The sequence below is a fragment of the Halictus rubicundus genome, chromosome 11 (genome assembly GCF_050948215.1).
Source record: "Halictus rubicundus isolate RS-2024b chromosome 11, iyHalRubi1_principal, whole genome shotgun sequence".
Lineage (NCBI taxonomy): Eukaryota > Metazoa > Arthropoda > Insecta > Hymenoptera > Halictidae > Halictus > Halictus rubicundus.
The window spans coordinates 14713529-14735825 of NC_135159.1; the positions used below are offsets into that span (position 1 = coordinate 14713529).

Below are 22297 nucleotides of genomic sequence, written 5' to 3' on the forward strand. Positions count from 1 at the left end.
AGGATTCTTCCAGCTTTAATTTGAGTCCTCAAAAGTTACAAAATTTCGGTAGGAAAGCACTTAAATATTAATTTTATTCCACCGCAAATGATGTTTGCCGTTTACCTCGTAAGAGACTATGCTAATCTCGGCAAAAATCATCTGCTGTCGTAAAATGTCTGTACAGCGCCAATTGACGTAGCGGCAGAACGCTCAAACTATTAGCCAAACGTTATCGACAGTGCAGTTATCGACGGTGCAGTTACCGACGGTGCAGTTATCGACAGTGAATTCCACGCGTTATGGCAATCGGTGATGGCGCCATCTAACGTTAACAGAGGATAATCATCTGTAATTTTGGCTAACAGTTTGAGCGTTTTGCCGCTACGTCAATTGGCGCTGTACGGTTCCAGATCTGAGCTTCTCTAATTCGCCACAAGAGGCGCCACTGGCGCCTCAAAAAAATCTTTACGTTCAAATTAAAAACAATATTGCAAAGCCTTGGCTTCGACATTCTTCAATTTTTGAAGGCTCAACTTAAAAAATCATACTTTATTTGCAAATTCTATAAAGCAGCTGAGCAGGTGGTAAACTGAGCGAGTGTTTCGAGTATCCAAGCACTCATTCAATCTAGATCCCAGTATCAATAAGAGACACAATCAAAACCCATTGGGAAACTGTAGTCAGAACTTTCGCAACTCTGGAGGATTGAATAACTTATCTCCCAGAGATGCCTTCTGTTCTCATTCTTTTAGGGTCTCCTTTTTCAATGTCAGCGATCAAAGTAGCGCACAGACGTACCTCGTCTGTGGTAGCGCGTCTCGTAAAGATGTCGCGATGATCGGGGCAGGTGGGCGTCATCTACTGACGCTGGTTGGAAGTCGATTCCCGTGCCGGCCAACATCATCAGGTCACGTGACAATAGCACATTGATACGTGTCCGACGAACGGAGCCACGACTCACTACGATTTGCCAGTCGGGCATACGCGGCCAGGTTTATTCGTGTTTTAGATTGAGTCGGGTGTCCTCGCGTCTGTGTCGATCCCGGGCATCGTCAGTGAGGATTGTTTCCTAGACTTATCATCCGCTCGGAACCTCGGATTCAAAATGGGATGTGAGTACAAATAATCTTCCATTCAAAAATATAGAGAACTGTTTTCGTGAGGATTAACACGCCGCGGTGGTCGCCCGTGACCGTAACCTCTCGGTTTCCCGTTTTTCACCAACACATATTGCACGCGTCGTCGAATCCCGATCGGTTTCGGTACGGAACCCGTCCGCATCCACCAGAAATCGCATAATCCATCTGGCTAATTTTATTTTTCAGTCAAATTTCTGGAGGTGATCAAGCCGTTCTGTAGCATACTCCCGGAAATAGAGAAGCCGCGACGAAAAGTAAGTTAACGGTTGATCCACTTTCTGTCCCTGACGGATTTTCTCTTATCGGACGCGGTTTATTTTACATTTGCCATCTGTTTCGTAGATCCAGTTCAGGGAGAAGGTGCTATGGACTGCGATCACGTTGTTTATCTTCTTAGTATGCTGTCAGGTGAGACTCTACTCTAGAGTACTTACAGTCTGCGTTATTTTGATTGTTATTTTATATATTTCGGGTTTTGTTCGGTTTCTAGATTCCTCTGTTCGGCATCATGTCTTCGGACAGCGCAGATCCATTCTATTGGATCCGTGTGATACTTGCATCGAATAGGGGTACTCTCATGGAACTGGGTATCTCCCCTATTGTTACTTCTGGACTGATCATGCAAATCTTGGGTGGTGCCAAGATCATTGATGTTGGTGACACCATAAAGGACAGAGCTCTTTTCAATGGAGCACAAAAATGTAAGTTAACAATTAGTACTCGAGTACTTGATCAATCTTAATGCACTTATTGTATTTAGGTACTCATTCAATTTCGATTGAAGTATTCCAGTACTCACTCGTCGACATTAAATCCTCAGATACCCAATCAATAAAATTCGTATTGTCGGAAAGTACTCAGGTACTCGGGTATTCATTGCATTTGAATACATTCAATTACTCGATTACGTACTCAAGTGAGGTCCAAGTTTTCGAATGTATCCGAATACTCGGGTAATTAAGATCGCGTTTGAATATTAGAGTACTCATTTTTCCAAGTTCAAATGCATCTTGAAAAAATACATTCATAACATCCAGCTTTGAACCATAATTCGGCCAGTAATGAATACCTCAAGTACCCCGATAACCGGATACCAAAATCTCCAATATTAATACTGACTTATGTCCACAGTATTCGGTATGGTGATCACGATCGGTCAAGCCATAGTGTACGTAATGACAGGAATGTACGGTGACCCCACCGTAATAGGAGCCGGAGTTTGTTTATTGATCATCATCCAGTTGTTCGTTGCTGGATTGATAGTATTGCTGTTGGACGAGCTTCTCCAAAAAGGATACGGATTGGGAAGTGGAATTTCTTTGTTCATTGCGACCAACATTTGCGAAACGATCGTATGGAAAGCATTCTCCCCTACTACTGTCAACACTGGTACGTCTCGCTGTAAATAACAATCAACAATATCGAATCGCATTCACTAATCCATGTGACAAACACTCTATAGGACGCGGCACAGAGTTCGAAGGAGCTGTGATCGCTTTGTTCCACCTGTTGGCTACCAGACAGGACAAAGTTCGTGCTCTTCGTGAAGCCTTCTACAGGCAGAACCTTCCCAACCTGATGAACTTGCTGGCCACCATCTTGGTGTTTGCTATTGTGATATACTTCCAGGTAAAATAAGACGTTTCTAACAATATCCAAGTGCAAGGAAATCCATTAACACTTTACACTCGAAGCTATTTTAACTCGAGAATCCAATCAAAATTTAAAAATCCAAAGTTAGGTCCCAGTTACCATATATCTCGGATTACAACCATAATCGCATTCCAGGGCTTCCGTGTCGACTTGCCAATCAAATCTGCCAGGTGCAGAGGCCAGTACAGTAGCTACCCGATCAAGCTGTTCTACACCAGCAACATACCCATCATCCTTCAGTCCGCCTTGGTATCGAATCTGTACGTAATCTCGCAAATGCTAGCGGTCAAGTTCGAAGGGAACATCATCGTGAATCTCCTGGGAGTATGGTCGGACGTTGGCGGCGGGGGGCCTGCTAGGTCTTATCCTGTAGGAGGGTTATGTTACTATCTATCACCGCCAGAATCCGTAGGACATATACTTCAAGATCCTATACACGCTGTTCTATACATCTTCTTCATGCTGGGGTCTTGCGCTTTCTTCTCGAAGACGTGGATCGACTTCTCCGGCAGTTCAGCCAAGGATGTACGTACCATTCATAAATATTCATTCAACCAGTACAACTCACAGTAATATTCGGACACTCTCAAAAAGAAGATCAGTTTTCTAATTTTTTAGGATTTCAAGGGGTAACTTGAAATCGATTTTAAAATGTTATCTGTAGAGATTTTTTAATGCTGGAGGGCTGAAATTAAAGCTGAAAAATCGTACGTTATAATAGACCTTGAAAATTGGTTTTCTGCAGATTGCGAAGCAGCTGAAGGACCAGCAGATGGTGATGAGGGGGCACAGAGACAACTCGATGATCCACGAGTTGAACAGATACATACCAACCGCGGCAGCGTTCGGCGGTTTGTGTATCGGTGCGTTATCCGTTTTAGCTGATTTCTTGGGCGCGATCGGCTCCGGCACCGGTATCCTTCTCGCCGTGACGATCATCTACCAGTACTTCGAGATCTTCGTCAAGGAGCAGAGTGAAATGGGTGGCATGAGCACGCTGCTCTTTTAATTCGGATTCTCCCGATAGACACTTGATCAAAGTGAACTTTTTTTAATTCCGAAGAACTGAAATAATAATAATTTATTGTAACGCGAACCGTCGTCGGTCGACGGTTTGTTCGATCACTAACAACCGGCGGACTGTAAAACGGGGAACCGGTTTTCATTTTTTGTATCGAACCGCACAGCAGCAAAAAAAACCTGAGAGAAGAACCATGAATCGTCGTAATACACTTCTGGACGTGTTTATGTGTTAGACTTCTCCCCGAAACAATTTATTTTTTTTTTTCTGTCCCATATACGATCGTCATATACTCGAGGAATATTTAATTATCGTTTCATGCTCTTTCATATATCGAACTTTTAACCGGATAGTATCAACGAGATGCATGTTGACGAAGAGTAAGAGGACACGTTCAACACATACACAAAAACACACAGGACACGCATACATACATATATACATACAACATATATGAAGAAATGCTCGACTGTAAATACCGGGCTTCGACGTCCGGGTTTTCCCAATCGAGGATGTAATATCTGTTACGCGACGAGCGATGTACATAGGAAGAAAGTAATTAAATATTTTCAACATTTTTAATAGTGTTCTATACTTCGAGTGATCAAACGATATCACGCTGAAAACACACTCTCTATCTCTCTTTCTCCATCTCCATCTTTCAATCTCTTCTTCTTCCAAAATGGCGAGATTCGAGTGGCTAAAAATCCATCGTACATAATCTATGTAATCATTTCGCGAGGACGAGACACCCACCTAGGGTATATTCGTGGAACATATATGTTCAAAACAGGTGTTCAATCGTACCATCGTTAATTGCTTTCTCGTATGTATTTAGGAGGGATGTGCTTCTGAAAAGACTTCATTATTGCTTTTTGTTTTCCGTTCTCTCTGCTAATCTGTTCCTGCGCTCCAAAAGATGCGTCGAAAAAACTGTACGATTCGAGCATATGCGAAAGGTTTCTAATTGTAAGCATACTCGCATAATAATATTTATACGACGTCCTATCGATTGTATATTACTTAGTTGTACAACAAACAAAACAAACAAATATGGAATTTCTTATTTTATATACCATACACGAATGGTGGCCGTTTATTTTGTATTTAGTATTGTTATTAAAAAAAACAATGTGTCCCAACCAACGGTGTTCGAGTGTGACTCCGAGGCAGAGCTCTTTTGCTATCCCCGACTATCCGAATTTTTAGTCTGGATATACAGGGTGACCAAGCATTTACTAACTCGTAAATATTATAAACATTCGATTTAAAAGAAAAAGCAGAAACGAACGAGGAAGAATGGTACTGTTTTTTGTAAACAATATATACCTATACAAATTTTTTTGGCTTGCAATATTTTTTAAGCCTTGAATCATTTTCTTTTTTTGCACGCGATGTATTTTTTAAGCAAGCATAATGGTCGTCAGGGTCATAGAACAAGAATGAAACAAAAATTTTATTAGGTTATCCCTTAAGTAATGGTTTTATAATCTATTTTTCAACGAGAAAGTTAATGTACTTGATCTTCGAAATATTGACCGTCATTTTCTATGACCTTTAACTGAAAAAAATGTTGCAGTTTTAAGTTAAAAATAAAATAAAAGATGTTACTCATGGGGTGACCTAATATAAGTGACAAATATTTCTATTATATTATACAAATTCTCCAGACAAGTCTATTCACAGGGTTGTATGTACAAATGGGTTTGCGTGTGTGTGTGAGATATCGTTGAACTATTTATTTTCATTGTAAAACAGGGTGGCGTAGAGCGGGCCCATCGTGTGAATGTTGCACAGTAAAACTAAACGAAGCGTTTCCGTGAACCGCACGTTCGGCATGGACGTGTCTGTGTCTCTCCAAGCGATGTTTGCTCCTTCGCTGCGAGTGAACAGCGCTGGGGATGGAACATTCTCGCGCATGTAGGCCCAGACGCATTCCTTCATGATGGTGTTGATCTGCGAGTAGCAATCCACTTAGAAATATTTTCCGATGCAACAAGGGGTTATGAGTAAATTCAGACTAAGTGACCCCGTATACAAACATAATCAGGACAAACCTGATGCGATTCCAAGACGGGCAAGATGTCCCTTATGCTAGCCAATGGCGGCGGTAACAATTGACCCAGCGCCATGACACTGACCAACGAAACACCTTCGCTCGTATTCCAATTAGCCATTACAGTTGCAGCAATCCCCCTTAATAAAACCGAACAGTATGCCAGGGCTGGCCTGTACCAGGCCGTCAATTGTAATAATGTCCACAATAATGGAACGTCCCTGAACGTCCTCCGGATTTGCAAGTCCCTCTCTATGGTCACCTACAGTCATCGAAACGATACAATCAATCGTACCAATTTTGTTTAGCACTGATACCATTCAAAATTTTAAACATACTTTCGTGAACTCTTCATCGGGCCAGGGTAGTCCATTGTACATTACATCAGGCGACACTAACTCGACCAACAGTAGGCTAACCACAGTCAGGGCGTCCAGGTTCACAGGGTACCGCTCTGAGTCCTTGGTGCTGCAACAAGCCTGCAACATTCAGATTTTCAGAAGCACTCGACAGGGTCAAAAGATTTTCCACAAATCTTCCATGTCGTCTATCTACAGTCAGTCTCATAATTGATGGCACACAGTTTAAACAAACTGTGGAATCATTTTTTTAAGTGAAAGTTGCTTGTCACAACTTTTTTATTCGGGCTTGTTACAAAAATGTTTACAAATCTGTTCACTTGGCAGAGAAACTGAAGTTGTTCGGTCCAATTATAGAAAAGTTATTCCGATTTAAAGTGTGCACCATCAACTGTGAGACTGACTTTATATATACCAGATACCCTAAGTTTAAGGTGGCACTGTCAACATTTCAAGACAAAATTCGTCCACCTATTTTTTCAAAACCTGGTACCTTTATCACGTCCATCAACAGCATTTTGTTCAAAGCAATGATTTCTTTATCGGTCGTGTTTTCAGGTGGTGGTTTCCGTGGACCGTGACCAATCACTCCAGCATGGAACACCGAAGAGTGTTTTTGAGCTAACATAGTACTGGTAACCTAAATGACAAATTCATTCGTTAGCTCAATTATTTTAACAATTTTTCCTGACGTCAACCTCCGCACCTGTTTATGATTTTGGTGTAGAAGCAACATCTCCTCGAATCTCGGTTCAAATTTCTCTTTGGCGCCAAAATATTTTGCGGGATCGCCATTGATAGTGTGTCCCAGAATTTCCCTAAGCGCTAGAACTCTGGCACAGGGGGAGTAGCAGGTGAAATTCTTCAGCAGGTGACACACCATCTTCATCCCCTGCTGTTTACTTATTATATCTGAAGATGACATTTTAATTAGAAATTGCTTCGAACGCGGTCATTAGACTGCTGATTTTTACTGAGTTTTGCATAAAATCCGCAGTCTAGTCGTCATACTTTGGGATCTACCTTCTTCGGCAACGCACAAGAAGAAATACTGGATCACAGCTCTGGTCAGCTTCAATGTAAGTTCCACATTAGGCAGGAAATTATTTTCTTCAGGTGCACTGAACAGGTCCAACATTTGGACTATGTCGTTGGCTAGTGCGAAATCGTACGTCTTTGTCAACAGAGAGGAGATCTGATGCAGATTCGACTTTATAGCGTTCGTGATCATCTTCGATCGGAAGATAGAAGCTTTATTAGACTTCTCCCACCTGCGGGAATTGTTAAGATTTTTATGTGAACTTAATAAAAAATAAATAAGGCCTTACTTACTTCAACATCGTAGTGAGATTTTGGAAGAGCTGCCTCCTTTCCTGTTTCTCCAGCACATTCTTATAATTAATCTCTCTCAGTGCTTGCTCTATCACCTGGGTGAAGTAACCATGACTGGCTAGCATGTTTTCAGTTTCACACTTGCTCGAGGGGAAGAGTACAACATTATTGCAAACCAAGCGTATCAGAGCCGCAAGATGGAAGTTGGTCACAGACTTGGCTAACATATACGAGGCAGCGGAAATCAGTATATTAGGACTTTGGCTCCCTAGGAAGCACAACAATCTAACAGCAGTCTGAACCCTCAGCGGACTCTCGTTTAAAAGCAGCGGCAGTATCACAGGCAACTCTTGCTTAATCGAAGTCAGCAAGGCAATGTTCGCAGACTGAGGCCCATGCGTTCTCAAAAGAAGATCGATTTCCTGCAACACTAACTCCAGAATTTCTGTACATACACTCTTCACATTCTGCGCAGCGTTTACACTATGATAGCCAACGCTGGTGGTGTTCAGAGCAGTGTTTAACAACAAACTGATGATCTGCGACGCGCCCTGCTCGCATCCCAAGACTAGATGCACCGTCAAGTCTATCAGAGCTTCCGGTTTGTTGTCAAAGTACTTGCACCAGTCTGTAGCGAACAGAGCTAGCCTCGGAATGATCTCTGGCTTCAGAGTTTGCAATACATCGCTTGTTATAGCTTTCAGAAGAGTCTGCGACAACGACGCTAGATTTAAGAGAAACGGGACGGTGGCTAGCTTCTGTTTCTTCATGTCCTCGTCCACTGCCACTTCCTCGCTCATGCTCCATTTAAACAGATCCAACAACGCCGTTCGAATGTCCTGGAAATGGCTGCCAGCCAAGTGGCCCAGGATCCCCACCACTGAATTCAACTTAGGATTCTTTACATTGTGCTCGTAGCCCATCGAACAAAAGTCTTTCAATCCACAGGACAGCACTCTGGTGATCACTGTGTTCGGGAAACAACTCCCAACATGAGCAACCACCCAGTCAAAGTGGGGACTGTGCAGAACACTAGTGTCCAGCAACGCTTTGATACAGGACTCCGTGTCGGAGTGCATTAGACACTGCAGACATTGGGCTGTGATGTCGATGAGCGTACGAGTGGCACGACAGGACATCCATTGCTGCAGGAAGTCGTTGATTCCTGCATTGATTGGCAGGTTGCCCCGTTTTGCATAGTCGGAGGACAGTTTGCCTGCAATGTAAATTCATTACTATGTGTTCTGAGATCTAGTAGGTTGAAATACTTTGACAAAGTTGTACCTAGCAGCTCTAGGGACCATGCCGAGATGATGGGAGCCCAGGCTTCCGGATTCCCATTGATAAAACCACTTAGAACTGTATGGATCTCTGCTATAATCGACTCCTCACATATCGCTAAGTTTTGGTTCGTCTGAGAAAATAGGAATTATTTATGAAACTAGGTTTGTTTTAGCACATTAGACCTAGACCTAGACCTAGACGACATTTCGCATTTTGTAAAATGTTATAACTGGGAAGACTGTTGAAACGAACGCTGGTAACGAACGTGCTTATTAACTTACTTCGATTTGACGGACGTGTTTGGTGACTGCAACGAAAAACACGTTGCAGAAGTACTCGAGCACTGCATCTCTAGCCGCAGGCACATTTCGCAACAATGATAATGCTGTCCGAGTGACATCGAGAGTGCTGGTGCTATGAGTCGGCCTAACCGCACCGGAAATGAACTTTCTCACCTCCGCCAAAATATCTTGCGGCGAAAGCGTCCCCGTTGAGTTGTACATTTTTAATCCCAGCTCTTAGGCAACAAATAAAATCGCATGCTACCTTAGGCGTTACGGTCACATCTTCTGTCGACTGGTTAGGGGTTAGATTCGAGCATCACACGTTTTCTACTGCGATGCAACATTGTGCGTCATTTTGTCATACTTCCTACGATCGCAGTTACGATTTCTTTGCGATCGAGATGGACTGAGGGACTTCGACCGATGTAAACAAAAAATATGTTTGTAATATGCAACGTTTACAACTTTTTCAAAGCGATCTCTCACTTGTTTTGAGTAGGTGGCAGCATAAGGAAGCGGAAACGAGGTGGGCCTCTATAACGTCGCGTTTATCTCTGTCTTGACATGAGGCTTCCAATTGCGCGTCTTTTGAGAATTATTAGGCAATCAGGATGAAGATGAAGCGAATTTTTTTGCTCTAGAAAGTCTTGCTGGGATTGTGGAGTTGCGCGACGTTAGAGAGGAAAATTTCCTGTCGGTCTTTCGCGACTAAATAGATGGGCCGTTAATGCTACTTGTTTTAAATAACCGAAATGACAAAGAAAGGCCATAATTTTATGAGAACAATTTTTATTTAATATTTGTACTGTGGAGAACATCTCTTTAAATATATCTGGAACAGTAGTAGTATTCAAACAGTGTCTATCTCAATGGAAATAGTTGTAAAACGTGTAAATGCAGATCACCCAGTCCCTCATGGAATAAATAGTATAAACGAATACAATAATATCTAAAAGCAGTCTTCAGCTAATATCTATAAGCAGAAATAGAGTCATAGAGTTGTTATGCAGCGATTCAACGTCTTTTCTTCTTCTCCTGCTTTCTCGGTCTATGCGGTCTCCTAGGTGTGACCTGGGGACTGTTCTCTGAGCATTCGACATCGCTAGGATCATCCTGGAATGAAAACAACTAACTGAACATATGGTCGTCGACAACAATCAACAAGTAAAATTACCTTCAGTGCAGCAATGCCGTCCGAAGGCCCCGCCTGATAAACAACAATGGCCAGTAAACATATAATTTGAAACACTGCTCCAACACATAAGCCAAATCGTATCAATTGTTCGAACAGTGTCTCTTCGGCCGGAAGTAAGAGTCGTTTCAATTGTGGATCAGCCTCTGCCATTTCTAAACACGAGAGAAGAGACTATATACGTTCTGTATTTACATAAACGAGTGATCTTTAAAACGATCGAAAAACATCAAAACAAAATCCAATGTTTACGCAGTTACAGAGAATCGAACAACAAACTGGGAGGTTCAAACTCGGAAATCGCGACAGTATTTCGCTACAGTTTTTCCCCATCTTTTATTGCCATTTTTTTCAAAGTCATTATACCCCCGGTATGTTCGGCGATTAGCGTAGACGATTTTGATCGAAATGCGGCATTCTCGAACGGTAAAACCGGTATACCTGTCGCTCAACAGTCACAGATCACCAATCAAAACATTTTTGTTTTCTCGGAGAGCATATCGGCTAGAAATCAATAACCCGAGCAACAGTGATCATCGAAGTTTCGCACCGTTCGAGAGCGACAAATACTGCCAACTTTCTCGACGACGTTCCGGTGTGTCGATAATTATTTAAACGTCAGTCGACTTCGATCAACCTATCGACCCGACCAGCGTCATTTTCAAACGTTTCATCGAGTCGGGCCGGGTTTGATCGGTTCGTCGAAAAACGCGCTGCTCGCGGATCGATCCTAGATCTTTTCATTCTCCGCTTCTTTTTTTCAAACTCGAGCGAAACAACCGAACATTATGCGCTCGTTTCGGCTGCCTTGAAGTTGGCAACGGAGGGCTCGTTCGTATATTTCCAGTCAGGTGGCGTCGGAAATTATTAAATCTACCGGAGCGCCAACTATTGACTAATCCGTGCACTAACAGGCCTCAAATTAAAATCGTAATTAACAAGTACACCGTTGTACTGGACGACTGTAACAGCTCAGAGTAATTCTAATGGTGCTAGAGATTGAAATTGATTTTCGAGATTTAAATGTTGACTAGGAGTTTGAGAGTAATCAACGATTGAAGTTTTGAAGATTTGAAATTGGCGCGTCGACCGCAGCGCCGGAAGCTATCTGGGTTCGAGGCTTGATCGCTCGCGAGTCCGTGGATGTGAACCTTTGTTTTGTACAGAAGAATGGCTGCCATCTTTAGTTTTCGATGGATGTTTTCCGAAGAGATCGTGAATTCTCGTATTTATCGCGATATTTAATCACGTAGGAAACTCTCGAACAGTGAAATAACGTTGTCCGCGATGTAAAGAGTGTTCTGCCGTTCGTTATCGAAGCTGCCCTGGTGTCAGTTCCGTTGAAAAATGCTTGTGTTTACATCCAAGTTTAAAGTCAGCCTCTGTATTCCTGTCATATTAAGGTAAGCAAGTCATTTTCACGGGTTTTCGGGATCGGGAACGCTCGGGGGACGACGGTTAAACGCAACAAACGATCGAATTCGCTCGAACTGTCATCGGAAACATAGTTGCAACAATACGTCGCTGTCCGTATTATGAATCGTTTGTGACGTTCAAACGATCTTGTTGGCCAGTGTTTTTCTCGGCGAGTTGTCATCGAAATAGAGTGTTGATTACTGTGTTCGCGCGATCACGCCAATTTCTTTGACGGTTAGCATACCGTGGCGAGAGTTCGTCGGGCATTTCACTTAACCAAAAAAAATTTGTTCGCCGAACTCTGAACGGGAATCGATCTATCGTCTGTCGCGATTCATTGTTAGAGATTTTCTATCGGCTAATGGTGGTTGTTGTTGCGACGATTCTCGAGACGAAAACCGATTGTTTGAAAGACAGATCTGTTGGTGCGATTTTCGTGTCCGAATGGTGGCAACAATGGCTGATAAAATGGTGAGTGACTACAGGTCAACCACATCGTACACATACCACTCTACCCGGGGAATTTACATAGTTGTTAACGTCCAGTCGGCCTTTCAATGTTCTTTATCCAAGGCACGACCAGTTCCCCACGATTTTTCTCATGACTCCTATCGGTTAACCCTTGGTGACAGTACTATCCTCCATACGTGTCAGATCTGAACAGCTTGTGTCACTTTTATTTATATTCGTTTCAGCCAGACAAGTGACTTTCCATTTTCTTTGCGCACACACCTGCGTGCTCTAATCAATGCTCGCTACAACGTCGATAAACTTGACAGGAGAGGTTCACGAAAATTGCCAGGAGAAAGAAAGAATACGGTCGTGACTGCAATGTCACTTGTAGCCAGCTTTAGCAGCGGAGGCTACAACCGAGTTTTACGGTTGCCTTGTTCGTTGAGTATCTTTACAACCAGTGCCTGGCGTGTTAAGGTATCTCGTCCATTGACTGCGAGGCCTATCGATAAGAACCGAGCGAGATGGCGAACAGATTTTTAAGTGCCCGCAAAGTGGCAGTATAATATACGTGCTAGATAACTTGTCGAAAAGGAAAACCGAATGCTTGTTCTTTCGAGAAGACTGAAATTGATCGAAACGTCTGCATTCGGATTCGACTACTTTCATTCTAAGATAAGTATTTCAAAGCTCGAGTAATGATTTACGTTCTGAAAGTGTTGTTTATAGGAGAAGTTATTGGTAAAAGTTGGTTCAGATCGTCGACAGTGACATTGTCTTGGATGTGAGCGCAGAGGCTTGCATCCCGACCTGCTGAAAGTTTGAAAAAAAGGCGGAAAAGAGAGAGTTCTGGATACAGTCAGTCGTCGAGACTGATTTTACGGGCGGGAATAGAAAAATCTGCTAGGCGGCGCTGGTCTCTCGCTCTCGAGAGCCGCCATGTTGCTCGCTCTGTTGCTCCTGTTGTCTCTCTCTCGCTCTTTTTCTCTCCGTGTCGTGTCGCCCCCTCCCCGGCATTTACTTTCGTCGGCCCCTCTCGTTCTCCTTTTTCTTGATCTTTTCGCGATCCCTACCAACACAGAGATACGCACATTCACGGAGAGACCGTGTGTCTCTCCTATTTTCTCTTTCCACCCCCTCTTCCGCGAAACCTCGACGCGTTCCTCTTTCCTGTCACGCTAAATTCCCTTCTCTGCATGTCTTGTACCTTGGCCGAGAGAGAGAGAGCAGCTTGCCTGCATCTTCGAAATCCCCAATTTATCGATTCCCCGATTTCTATTTTTTCCCTCGCATTCCTAGGGAATTTCTGGGGAATCTATTCGAATTATTACCCATGAAGCGTCAATTAAACGGATAGTTCCGGTTCCGATTACCCAAGAATCCTAGGAGCCAAGTTCCAGTCTCTGTCTTGCAGTTTCTCAGAATTCCAAATTTACTTGGAAATGCTTCCTTCATAATTTCTGGTGCTGCATTTCTAGAGAATTTCTGGGGAATCTATCTAAATTATTTCTCCGAACGCTTAGTCTTAAATTAAGTGCAAACTTCCGGTCACGGTTACCCGGAAACGCTGGAATGCTGGGAGCTAAGTTCCCCAATTCTCTGTCGTGTAGTATTTCAGAACCCCAAATTGATTAGGGCACTGTGGCTGTGTCATATTTTTCAGTGTCCCATATCTAGGGAATTTTGAATTGTATATCATTTATTCGAGAATTTTCTGACGTATTGCCCGAACGCAGACTTCCGGTGCCGATAATCCGGAAACGGAAGAATGTCTGCGGAGCCGGGCCACTCGAAATCCGATCCAGATAAGGAGATAACCTGGTTATGTTAGATTATCGGCGTCAGGGGGGAAATCGATGAGAAATCGTGTCGCTAATTACACCGTTGGCGATAATGTTGCGGGTGTACACGCCGGATCAGGGATTAATTATCGTCAGTTCGAGTTCCATCGGATCGAATCGTATCGATCCACGTTAATCCGCTGTGTCATGCAGGTTAGCCACGGATCAGTCGTCGACTAGATCGTCGAGCCCGCGAGCGAATATTGCCCCCTTTCCCCGCATAATGCACTGGTGGCCGCAGGGCTTAGCGTCGAGGATATCCTTCTTAATATTTAAATAATTCGTGGCACAGTCGTGTATGCACAGGATGTCTCGTTTTAATTTATCCGACCGATTATCTTTGCATCTAGAGGCCGGCTTAGTCATACATGTAAATACATCTATCGCAGTGGCGCTCATCCACCATGTTGCCTCTTTGAGACTCTCGAGCTCTTTTGTGTTAGGTGGTTGACGTTATTATAGCACTCGATTCCGCAAAATTTCATAAGCACTCGTCGATCCTCGGGCATCGATAAATCTTTCAGGGGTCCAGCGGTTTCTCTCCGCCTCTGGCCAGATCAAGCCACTTCCATGTAAAGTTGCTCGAAGTGCTTGTTGTAAAGTCAAATCTCTGGCTGGTTGCATGCGGCGTGGGGTAAGGGGGTGCAGATATGGGGCTCGTGGGTGGTTGGCGGCAACCAGTGGCGCCGCAACCAATTTTTTTTTTCCTCGCAAATACCGATCGATCCCCGGAGGATGGGGTGGGGGCATTATCTCGTCGCTGTCGCTCCATAGAAAAACGCAGCCACCAGAGGAACCAACGACTCAATAAACGGCTCTCGCACCGGAAACGATCCTCCGCAATTTCTGAAACGCTTATGTAGATTTCTCTAGAATTCCAGCCGTGGAAGAAACCTACGCAAAATATTTTGAATAGAGAGTCCTGAAGGTCTGTTACCTGGGTCCATTTTTACCTAGGCATCTATCTCACCCTCTGTGACCCCAATTTTTTCTTTTTCTTTTTAAGAAATGTATACAATACCGGGGTATACCGAGTTAGCAGAGGGTTTAGACTTTTTAGCATATTTTCGAGGAATGCGTGGGGGTTCGAACGATTGGGGGTTTACGGAACGGTGTTTCGAGAGTCAAGAGCTGACACACTCGAAATGTTGTCGATGGGTACGCCTCTGGTTGGTAGCATTTGTCGACACGAGGTGAAATCGTATCGACCGCAAGGGAAGTTTGCGCGGAGTGACGGGCACGCGCGACACACACACATACATACACAGCAACAGACACATAGTAAACGCGCAGCCGATCCACGGGGAACCAGAAGAAAACGGCCGAAAGGCATGTCGTTTTTTCCAGGATGTGAAACCAGCATTCCCTGGCGAAATTTTATTACGTTCTATCCGCGAATCCGAATTACCGCTAGAATTCTTATAACTCGCTGTATCGACCACCGTCCAGGGTCCCATAATAATTCAATCGAGACACGAACCTGGGGTCACATAGATTTTTACCAATTCGCGAAAAGAACAATAAAAAATGATACTCCACAGGAATCTTAATATTTCTGTAATTTTGACCCATTCGTTGCGGGCAGATATTTAGCTACCGGTGCAACTGGGTAAAAAAATATTGACCTGTTCTGTCTTTTAGATTCATTCTTCGACCCTCCGACGGGTGGTTTTTTGGACGGGGTGGGGGATGGGCTTGATTTCGGTGGATTTCGTACGAAACTGGGTCGAACCGTGCAATCGCCCTGCCATTGTCCGTTTTATTAGCTCGCTGGTAAAGGACCGAGGCACTGGGATTTATACGGGTTGCTGATCCAGTCCCTGCGGTATCCATTACCATTGGCCACCTCTACTGACGTCATCGGGAAAGGTCCAATAGAACGATGTCAGTGCGTACGCACGGGCGAGCTGCTGCTGCTGCTGCTGCGGCTGCAACTCGCTTGCGAAGTGGCGGCCAGCGTGTCCTGTTCTGCCCTCGAATTTGTGTCATCGAGAGATAACTTGATTATCACTCGATCACTGATTCCGGTCGAAATCGAATGCATCGGATATCGCTTAACCCCCGGCGCAAATGCAATTATCCACACTTTTCCAAATCGTTGCGAAAGCTGTAAAATCACACAAAATTTTTGAAAACATCTCGGTACATCCCCCCCTAACATTTCAGAGGTTGGTAGCAGGAAATAATTGTCTCCTCTTCAATATAAAATTTCTGGCTTTTGGAAATTGTAGGATCAAGTGGGAGGGGTTGATGCACGGTGGAGTGTACTGTTTGGAATATTTTACATCGTCACCTCTGCACCGTGATCGATTTACCTCGAGGTTGATCATTCCTTTATCAAGCGCAAAACCTCGTATTGAGTTACACCGGTTGGTTGAAAGCGTCGATGGGCGGGGGCAGGGCAACGAGCAACTAAAGCGGTGCATTGATCGATTACGGGGGGTGGGGGTGGGGGGACGGTTGAAACTGACCAAATAAGAGAAGCAAGACTATTTTCTACGAAAAAAGCCAGATACGCGTTTCCCCGTCGCAACGAACGAAAATTTACAAGGCAAATATCTTTACTAAAATGAAAAATATTTGGCGGTTGGTAACAGAGAATTTAAAAGGCAAATACGTTCAATGAAATTAAAAATGTAACCCTCCTTCGAGAAATGCGAGTGGGCAATTCGAACGACGTAAATATTTGGCACGAGATGAGAAGATTGTTGATCAACAAACGGAGGACGCCGGAGGTTACGTATGGTAAACAGGCTCGCGGTAAAAAATTATGAACGCAGTTCGTTCGTGGCCCGTGCGTTGACTCGCAGCGCTATAGCGGTCCGAGTACTACATAGTTCGGGACTACGTTTTCCCGCGGGTTCGGAATGGTCATGAATGGTTAAATATAGTCCGACGAGAAATTCGCCGGGAATTCGCTTCTCGGCTTGTTCGATCGAAAATCAAACGGCCGCGAGAACCCGCGGACGATTTCGCAAGATCCATGCCGTGCAATGTACCGATGCATTTCTTCAAGGTGACGTCAGTCCGTATTAATGGTGCCCGCGGTTACTATGGGAACGATGTATCTGCGATGCACACGCTTCTCCGCGACTGTATAACCGACGTAGCGCCGGAAACTTAAAATGGCGCGCGTCCGCGAAACTATTTGTTTTTCCAAGCGATCTATTGCTTTCCAAGCTTAGAATTCGAACCGTTCGGGATTCTCAAGAATTTGAACGAATGCAAACGCGGGTCAAAATTCACCCCCTCGTACTTTCAGTTTAAAGCATTTTTGACTCTCGTGGACTTAAATGGGTCGAAATAGACCCGGCACCGGTCAATTTTTATGCTTGCCGTCATCTTGTTACCGAAAACGGTTTCTCGTGTCTCGTCCCCAATTTTTTACGACGCCAGGTTGTGTAACCCTAACTCAAGGAAAAGGAAGGATGTCCTTTTAACATAAAACCGGGGAGAATTCGTTAAGAACCGGATCCACGTTGCAATGAAATGTAATAAAATTTAGTCTGCTCGCGGGAGAGACAAGCGAGCGAGAGAAGGAGATAGAGAGATTTGCCGGCGCGAGGGACGGGGTGGGGGAGAGAAAAAGAAATGAGCGCTTCTTGGTAACCTTGGGTGTAATAGCGGAGGTGCACAATGCTGGATCTTGGTCCCTTGTCCCCCCGTTCTTCCGAGTCACCCACGTAACGCAGCGCCGCTCCAATATTGCGGGTAACGAGCGTCCCCCGATATCGATTTATTCAAACCTGTCGCGTGCCTTCTCCTTTCTCGCTTACCAAAACATTGCCACCTCTCGGAAACCAAACAAAAATAATTGTCAAACCATTTTCCCCGTAGAGGTGTCTGCAGGATCTGTAACAATTCCAAAAGAAAACAACTCCAGTTTCTTGGTCCGTTTTGTATCAAACCGGGATTTTTTGGGGAAGCTAAGTCCAAGGGTTTGAAAGTAGAGACTCTGCTCTTCAAAATGACCCTGGGTAGAAGATCGTATAATTTTTTTACACGCAGTTACAGGGGTGTGAAAACGCTTTGCTTTTCTTTGCCTTGCTTTGCCTTTGTGTCCATTTGTTGTTGCAGATATTGTGTTGACGATTCAACTGGGTCGAAAAATATTGACATACTTTGTCTCTTGCGTTCATTTTTTGAACCACTGATCAGTTTTTCGGGGATTGGGATGGGGGATGGGCTTGATTTCGACGGATTCCGTACGAAACTAGGCCTTTTTGATGGATCCGAGGGGTTTAAAAATCGGCAGTTTTATCGATGGCAACTCGGCGGCCGATTTCGCGTAGTATAATTGTTTGCGCAACGGAGCCGGTTATGCGGGCAGCAAATTTTCTCCACATCTGGGAAAATGGAATGTCTTCCGAGCGGCTAAGCACGGACGCAGCCTCCCCTCGAACCGCGGTCGCATTCCTGAGTGACTAATCCACAGAACCGCAGCGCGGAGCTGCCGACGAACAGGAACAAAACCTGTCCGACAGTGGAATCTACTCTTCTATCTACACCGTGGATGCATTTGCGTCTCGTCCCTCGTCCCACAATTCCGTTTTTTATCAATATTTAGTCCAACAATATTCGGAATACAGTCGGCCAAGCGTCCGGTGACCATGGCGACGGCGAGAGTATGAAAAACGGATTGCAAAAGGCGCGGGTTCGCTATCGCGACGCTCCTCTATGCATTTACATGCCCGATCGTGTCTCGGCGGGGCGGGGCGCGAGCGGGAGGGGCGGGGCGTTAGCGCTCTCTCCGCGAAATCGAGTGGTTGTTCTCGGCGACCGTCTCCGCTCGCCCTTTTACCGCGATTCCCGAGACAGGCGAACGAATCTCTCTCCTAAAAAGAAGGTCCTTTCATCCGTTGGACGATCCATCATAGATCCCCCACCGCTGTGGACAAAATCGACTAGATAAATTTATTGTTTCAAATTCTGTAAATATTTTTCTCGGAACGTCCGTCAATTTTCCTGCTGTGTTTAATAAATTATTGGGAAGTCGAAAGGGCAAATGGGGAAAAATTTTAGAAACATGTTGGGGAAGGTCGTTTCCATCTGTCGGTGGAAAAGCTTTCGCACGGTGGCATCGGGCTCTGCCGAGTGCACACGGCATTGTCTCGCATCTTGGTTCACTTCCACCGGCGTTTCTCGTTCACTTCTCACTCGGCCCCGCCCCCTTGCCCCGTTGCCCCCGTCGTGCAGCCTCCGCGAGCGGGAGCAGGCGAGCAGAAGACGGCTCGCGAGCGGATAAAGGACAGCCTGATACCGGTTATTGGCGGGGACTGGCATATTTCACCGAGTGTCCGGCAATCAAGCCTTTGTATACGGCTTACTGCATGATGTACGCTCTCCGTGGCTCTCCCTCGCTGCTCTTGGGGAGCGAGCGAAAAGATAAACTTTACACCGAGAGACAGAGAAAAAGAGAGAGAGAGTGAGATAGTGTGTGTGGAGGGTCCGGAGAGGGAGGGGAGACGTTCGAACGGTTATTCAACGGCGTAGAACTAGTCGCACAGGTACGGTTAGTATTCCTCGACGGTAGGAGACACCGTACTATGGCGGTATAGCTCTCCACTCTTTTCTTTATTTCCGTAATTGCGGCCATATTGCAGGGAACCGGACTGCACCAAATCACCCCGCTCCGCGCATTACATTTCTAGACTCTGATTCAAGGATAGGGAATTAATCCAGAATCGTCCGGGTTCACAAAATTGCATAGGAGTTTCTAGGATAATTCTCCGAAATTTTCCAACGTATTTGGCCCCCCTGTGGCGGCGTCTTTGTCTATGATGCCACTGCCCTCTTATTTTCGCTCGGCGAAGTTAGTAGTGCCCTCTAGATTGGGCCTGGGCCCTCCAGGGGGCGATGCGGGGCCACTTAGGCTAATCTTAAATCAACATATTTATATAACCTTGCATTCCAGATATTGCAACACAATTTATTGCATCCATTAGGGACGCCTAATGTAATTTTTCTTAGATTGAATAAATATTGTACCCTTGTTGATGGTAAATTTTGTAAAATTGTCAGAAACGGACAGAATTTTCAGCTTGGATGTTTCCCCCTCCCACGAGGTTAGTCGGCTAGTTCTTTTTGTTATTGATTTTCACGGGCGGCGCGGATATGTTGGGCAAGCATGCAACGCGAAAAATCGATATCGCGTGCGCCGTTGGTTACGCTCGAATTTCATTGTTCGTAACCGGCGGATAAGATCGCGGTTAGATGCGCATTCTGCCGAGCGAGGATTTAGGCTCGTTCCGATGATGTTTATGTCGGATAGCATTGGAACTGCTAACGTCCTAGATTGACGCGCAATTTCCGCGTCTCTGTGTGCATGTACCGCCATTTAACTTTCCCCACCACGTTGCCACGCTCTCCGTCCTCGCCGGCGACTATTGTGCGACGGTTAGGTCTGCCAATGGTGTAGGATCACCAACGCAATTGATATATTCATCGGTTTTATGCTCGCTGCTTATTAGCGAAAACCATTATAACTAGACTGCGGACAGAAAATAAACATTTTCCGCATTAAAGAACGAGCAAACAATTCTTTGATCATTCCAGTGGGCTGAAAATTGACGGTTCTCAATTCTCATAACCTTCGTACAACCTTAAATTGGATTTTATTCATTTACTATGCAGTCTATTGTAACTGCTTCCTCGAAAGAATTGTTACTGTGAAAGGAGTTCGCAGGGGACGCAATATGGTCGAGTAAATAAATTTCTGCGCAGATGCTGAACTAGACTGTGGGTCAGCGATGACCCAGGCCCAGACCCATCTTTCGTCTACAGATGCCGACCGTTTCAGATGTGTCTTTCGATCATATCTGAAGATTAGATCGGTTACATCCGCGCAGTTATTGCCGGTGGGTTGGCTGCATGGCAATAGAATGCGCGGTTAGCGTGCGCACTAGCTGCTAGAGAAAGACCCACGGTGTTTCCATGTAACGTAGCGCACTAGCTGCTAGAAAGAGACGCCGTTTCCATGTAACGTAGCTCCGGCGAACGGGTCACAGCGAGCTTTGCACGCAGCGTTCCGAGCTGTGCATACTCGCTGGACGAAACCCGAATTTTCTGCCGCAAAACGCAGACTAAAAAAAGTGACTGAATGTCACTTTTCACTCAAGTCAAAAATATTAATCCAGAAAAAGAGAGGCAGTCGGAACATTGAATAAAATTGATTTAAAAAATATAGCTAGTTTACTTTACAAGATCCCATGTGGCAGCAAACATTCTCTTCCAATTGACCCCTCCGCCATCTTGGGTCACCTTGAAGGCTGCCCCAAATTCTGGTGTCCCTAAATGGCCCGTAAATAGTCTTCAGGTTCCTTTGGTATGGAATCTGTTTGGGACAATTTTTGTTTATTTTCTGGCGGGAACGGGATGGGTCTGGGATTCAGGTCGGCGGCAAATTTGAATTTTTATCGCGCACGATCGACCGGCAAACGGCTGTCGATAGCGTTGACGTTGTACGGCTGGTGCGGGAGGAGGCAGGGGGACAGGGTTGTACGATAATCGTTCGGGAATAATTTTGGTTCGCGTCGAATCAATGCGAGGGTCGAGGTACGCCAAGTAGGTCGTCAGAAATCCCATTGCTGCCAACGCGACAAACCAGGCTGCAACGTTGCACGCTCGCGCGTTCTACTACGCGGCGAGCAGCTCGGCCGCTCGTTCATTTTCGCGTGAGCGTGCCGATACGAGGGGTGGGGCGAGGAGGGGTCAGTTCCGCGGCAAACTTCGGCCGAGAGTCTCTCCGTAGCGTCGCACCACAGCTGCTTTGCTTGCGTTCCTCCCGTAACTGCCTTTTGCGTTAGAAAAAAAAAATTCACCCAATTATCCCTGTCAAGTTAATGTTTTAGAAAAATGGGAAAAAGTATTTTTCTTCTTTGGCGCAGACTTGGAACTGCCTTGTGTCCCAGAGATGCGTTCCTAGAGAAATCAAAAAATATATGCTAGGTGTACAGACCAGAAATACTCATTTTTCTGGCTCTGAACAGAAATCAATAAAATCACAAAAATTTGTTGATGACTCGCCTTTTGAGTAAACAGTCAACGACATCGCGATCTTCGTGAATGGTGCTACGTATTTTTGACTCGATAGGGTTGTAGCCGATGCCAAGACGAATTCAATGATCCACTACACTATGACCCGCGCGTGACCTTGCATTCGAAAATTTTGGCTCAGCGATTAGGAACGTTACAGGGCAACATTTTCTATCAATCGAATTACACATTCGAAACAGAACAATGTTTTTAAAATGTACTTTTAAAGTATATTTTTTTGATTCAACGTA

General features: G+C 44.9%; 4 protein-coding genes across 8 annotated transcripts in view; 2 read left to right on the top strand and 2 right to left on the bottom strand.

The window, feature by feature from the left end:
• The first annotated feature begins 922 nt into the window (after nucleotides 1-922).
• Sec61alpha (SEC61 translocon subunit alpha) lies at nucleotides 923-5072 on the top strand. Its single transcript, XM_076796913.1, has 8 exons — nucleotides 923-1094; nucleotides 1308-1375; nucleotides 1464-1529; nucleotides 1612-1822; nucleotides 2253-2510; nucleotides 2584-2750; nucleotides 2910-3299; nucleotides 3520-5072. Exons 1-8 carry the CDS (start codon nucleotides 1088-1090, stop codon nucleotides 3781-3783), a joined length of 1431 nt encoding a protein of 476 aa, XP_076653028.1. The 5' UTR covers nucleotides 923-1087; the 3' UTR covers nucleotides 3784-5072.
• A 214-nt stretch (nucleotides 5073-5286) lies between these two features.
• Nucleotides 5287-9628, bottom strand: Omd (integrator complex subunit 5 omd). Its single transcript, XM_076796912.1, has 9 exons — nucleotides 9108-9628; nucleotides 8827-8956; nucleotides 7543-8758; nucleotides 7234-7481; nucleotides 6917-7122; nucleotides 6704-6850; nucleotides 6190-6330; nucleotides 5853-6113; nucleotides 5287-5751 (listed from the first exon to the last, which is right to left on the bottom strand). The coding sequence occupies exons 1-9, from the start codon at nucleotides 9327-9329 to the stop codon at nucleotides 5530-5532; spliced, it is 2793 nt and encodes a 930-aa protein (XP_076653027.1). The 5' UTR covers nucleotides 9330-9628; the 3' UTR covers nucleotides 5287-5529.
• A 254-nt stretch (nucleotides 9629-9882) lies between these two features.
• LOC143359362 (protein anon-73B1) lies at nucleotides 9883-10945 on the bottom strand. Its single transcript, XM_076797268.1, has 3 exons — nucleotides 10744-10945; nucleotides 10285-10457; nucleotides 9883-10223 (listed from the first exon to the last, which is right to left on the bottom strand). Exons 2-3 carry the CDS (start codon nucleotides 10453-10455, stop codon nucleotides 10125-10127), a joined length of 270 nt encoding a protein of 89 aa, XP_076653383.1. The 5' UTR covers nucleotides 10456-10457; nucleotides 10744-10945; the 3' UTR covers nucleotides 9883-10124.
• Nucleotides 10946-11401: 456 nt separating this feature from the next.
• The window catches only part of Upset (SET domain-containing protein upSET), a 31736-nt gene continuing 20840 nt past the window's right edge, over nucleotides 11402-22297 (top strand). For 2 of the 5 annotated variants that reach the window (XM_076796316.1, XM_076796318.1), the window contains exon 1: nucleotides 11409-11705. The gene's annotated coding sequence lies outside the window, so the exon portion shown is untranslated. Of the gene's footprint in view, nucleotides 11706-22297 lie in introns of all 5 variants that reach the window. The other 3 variants (XM_076796315.1, XM_076796317.1, XM_076796320.1) reach the window with 2 other exon arrangements.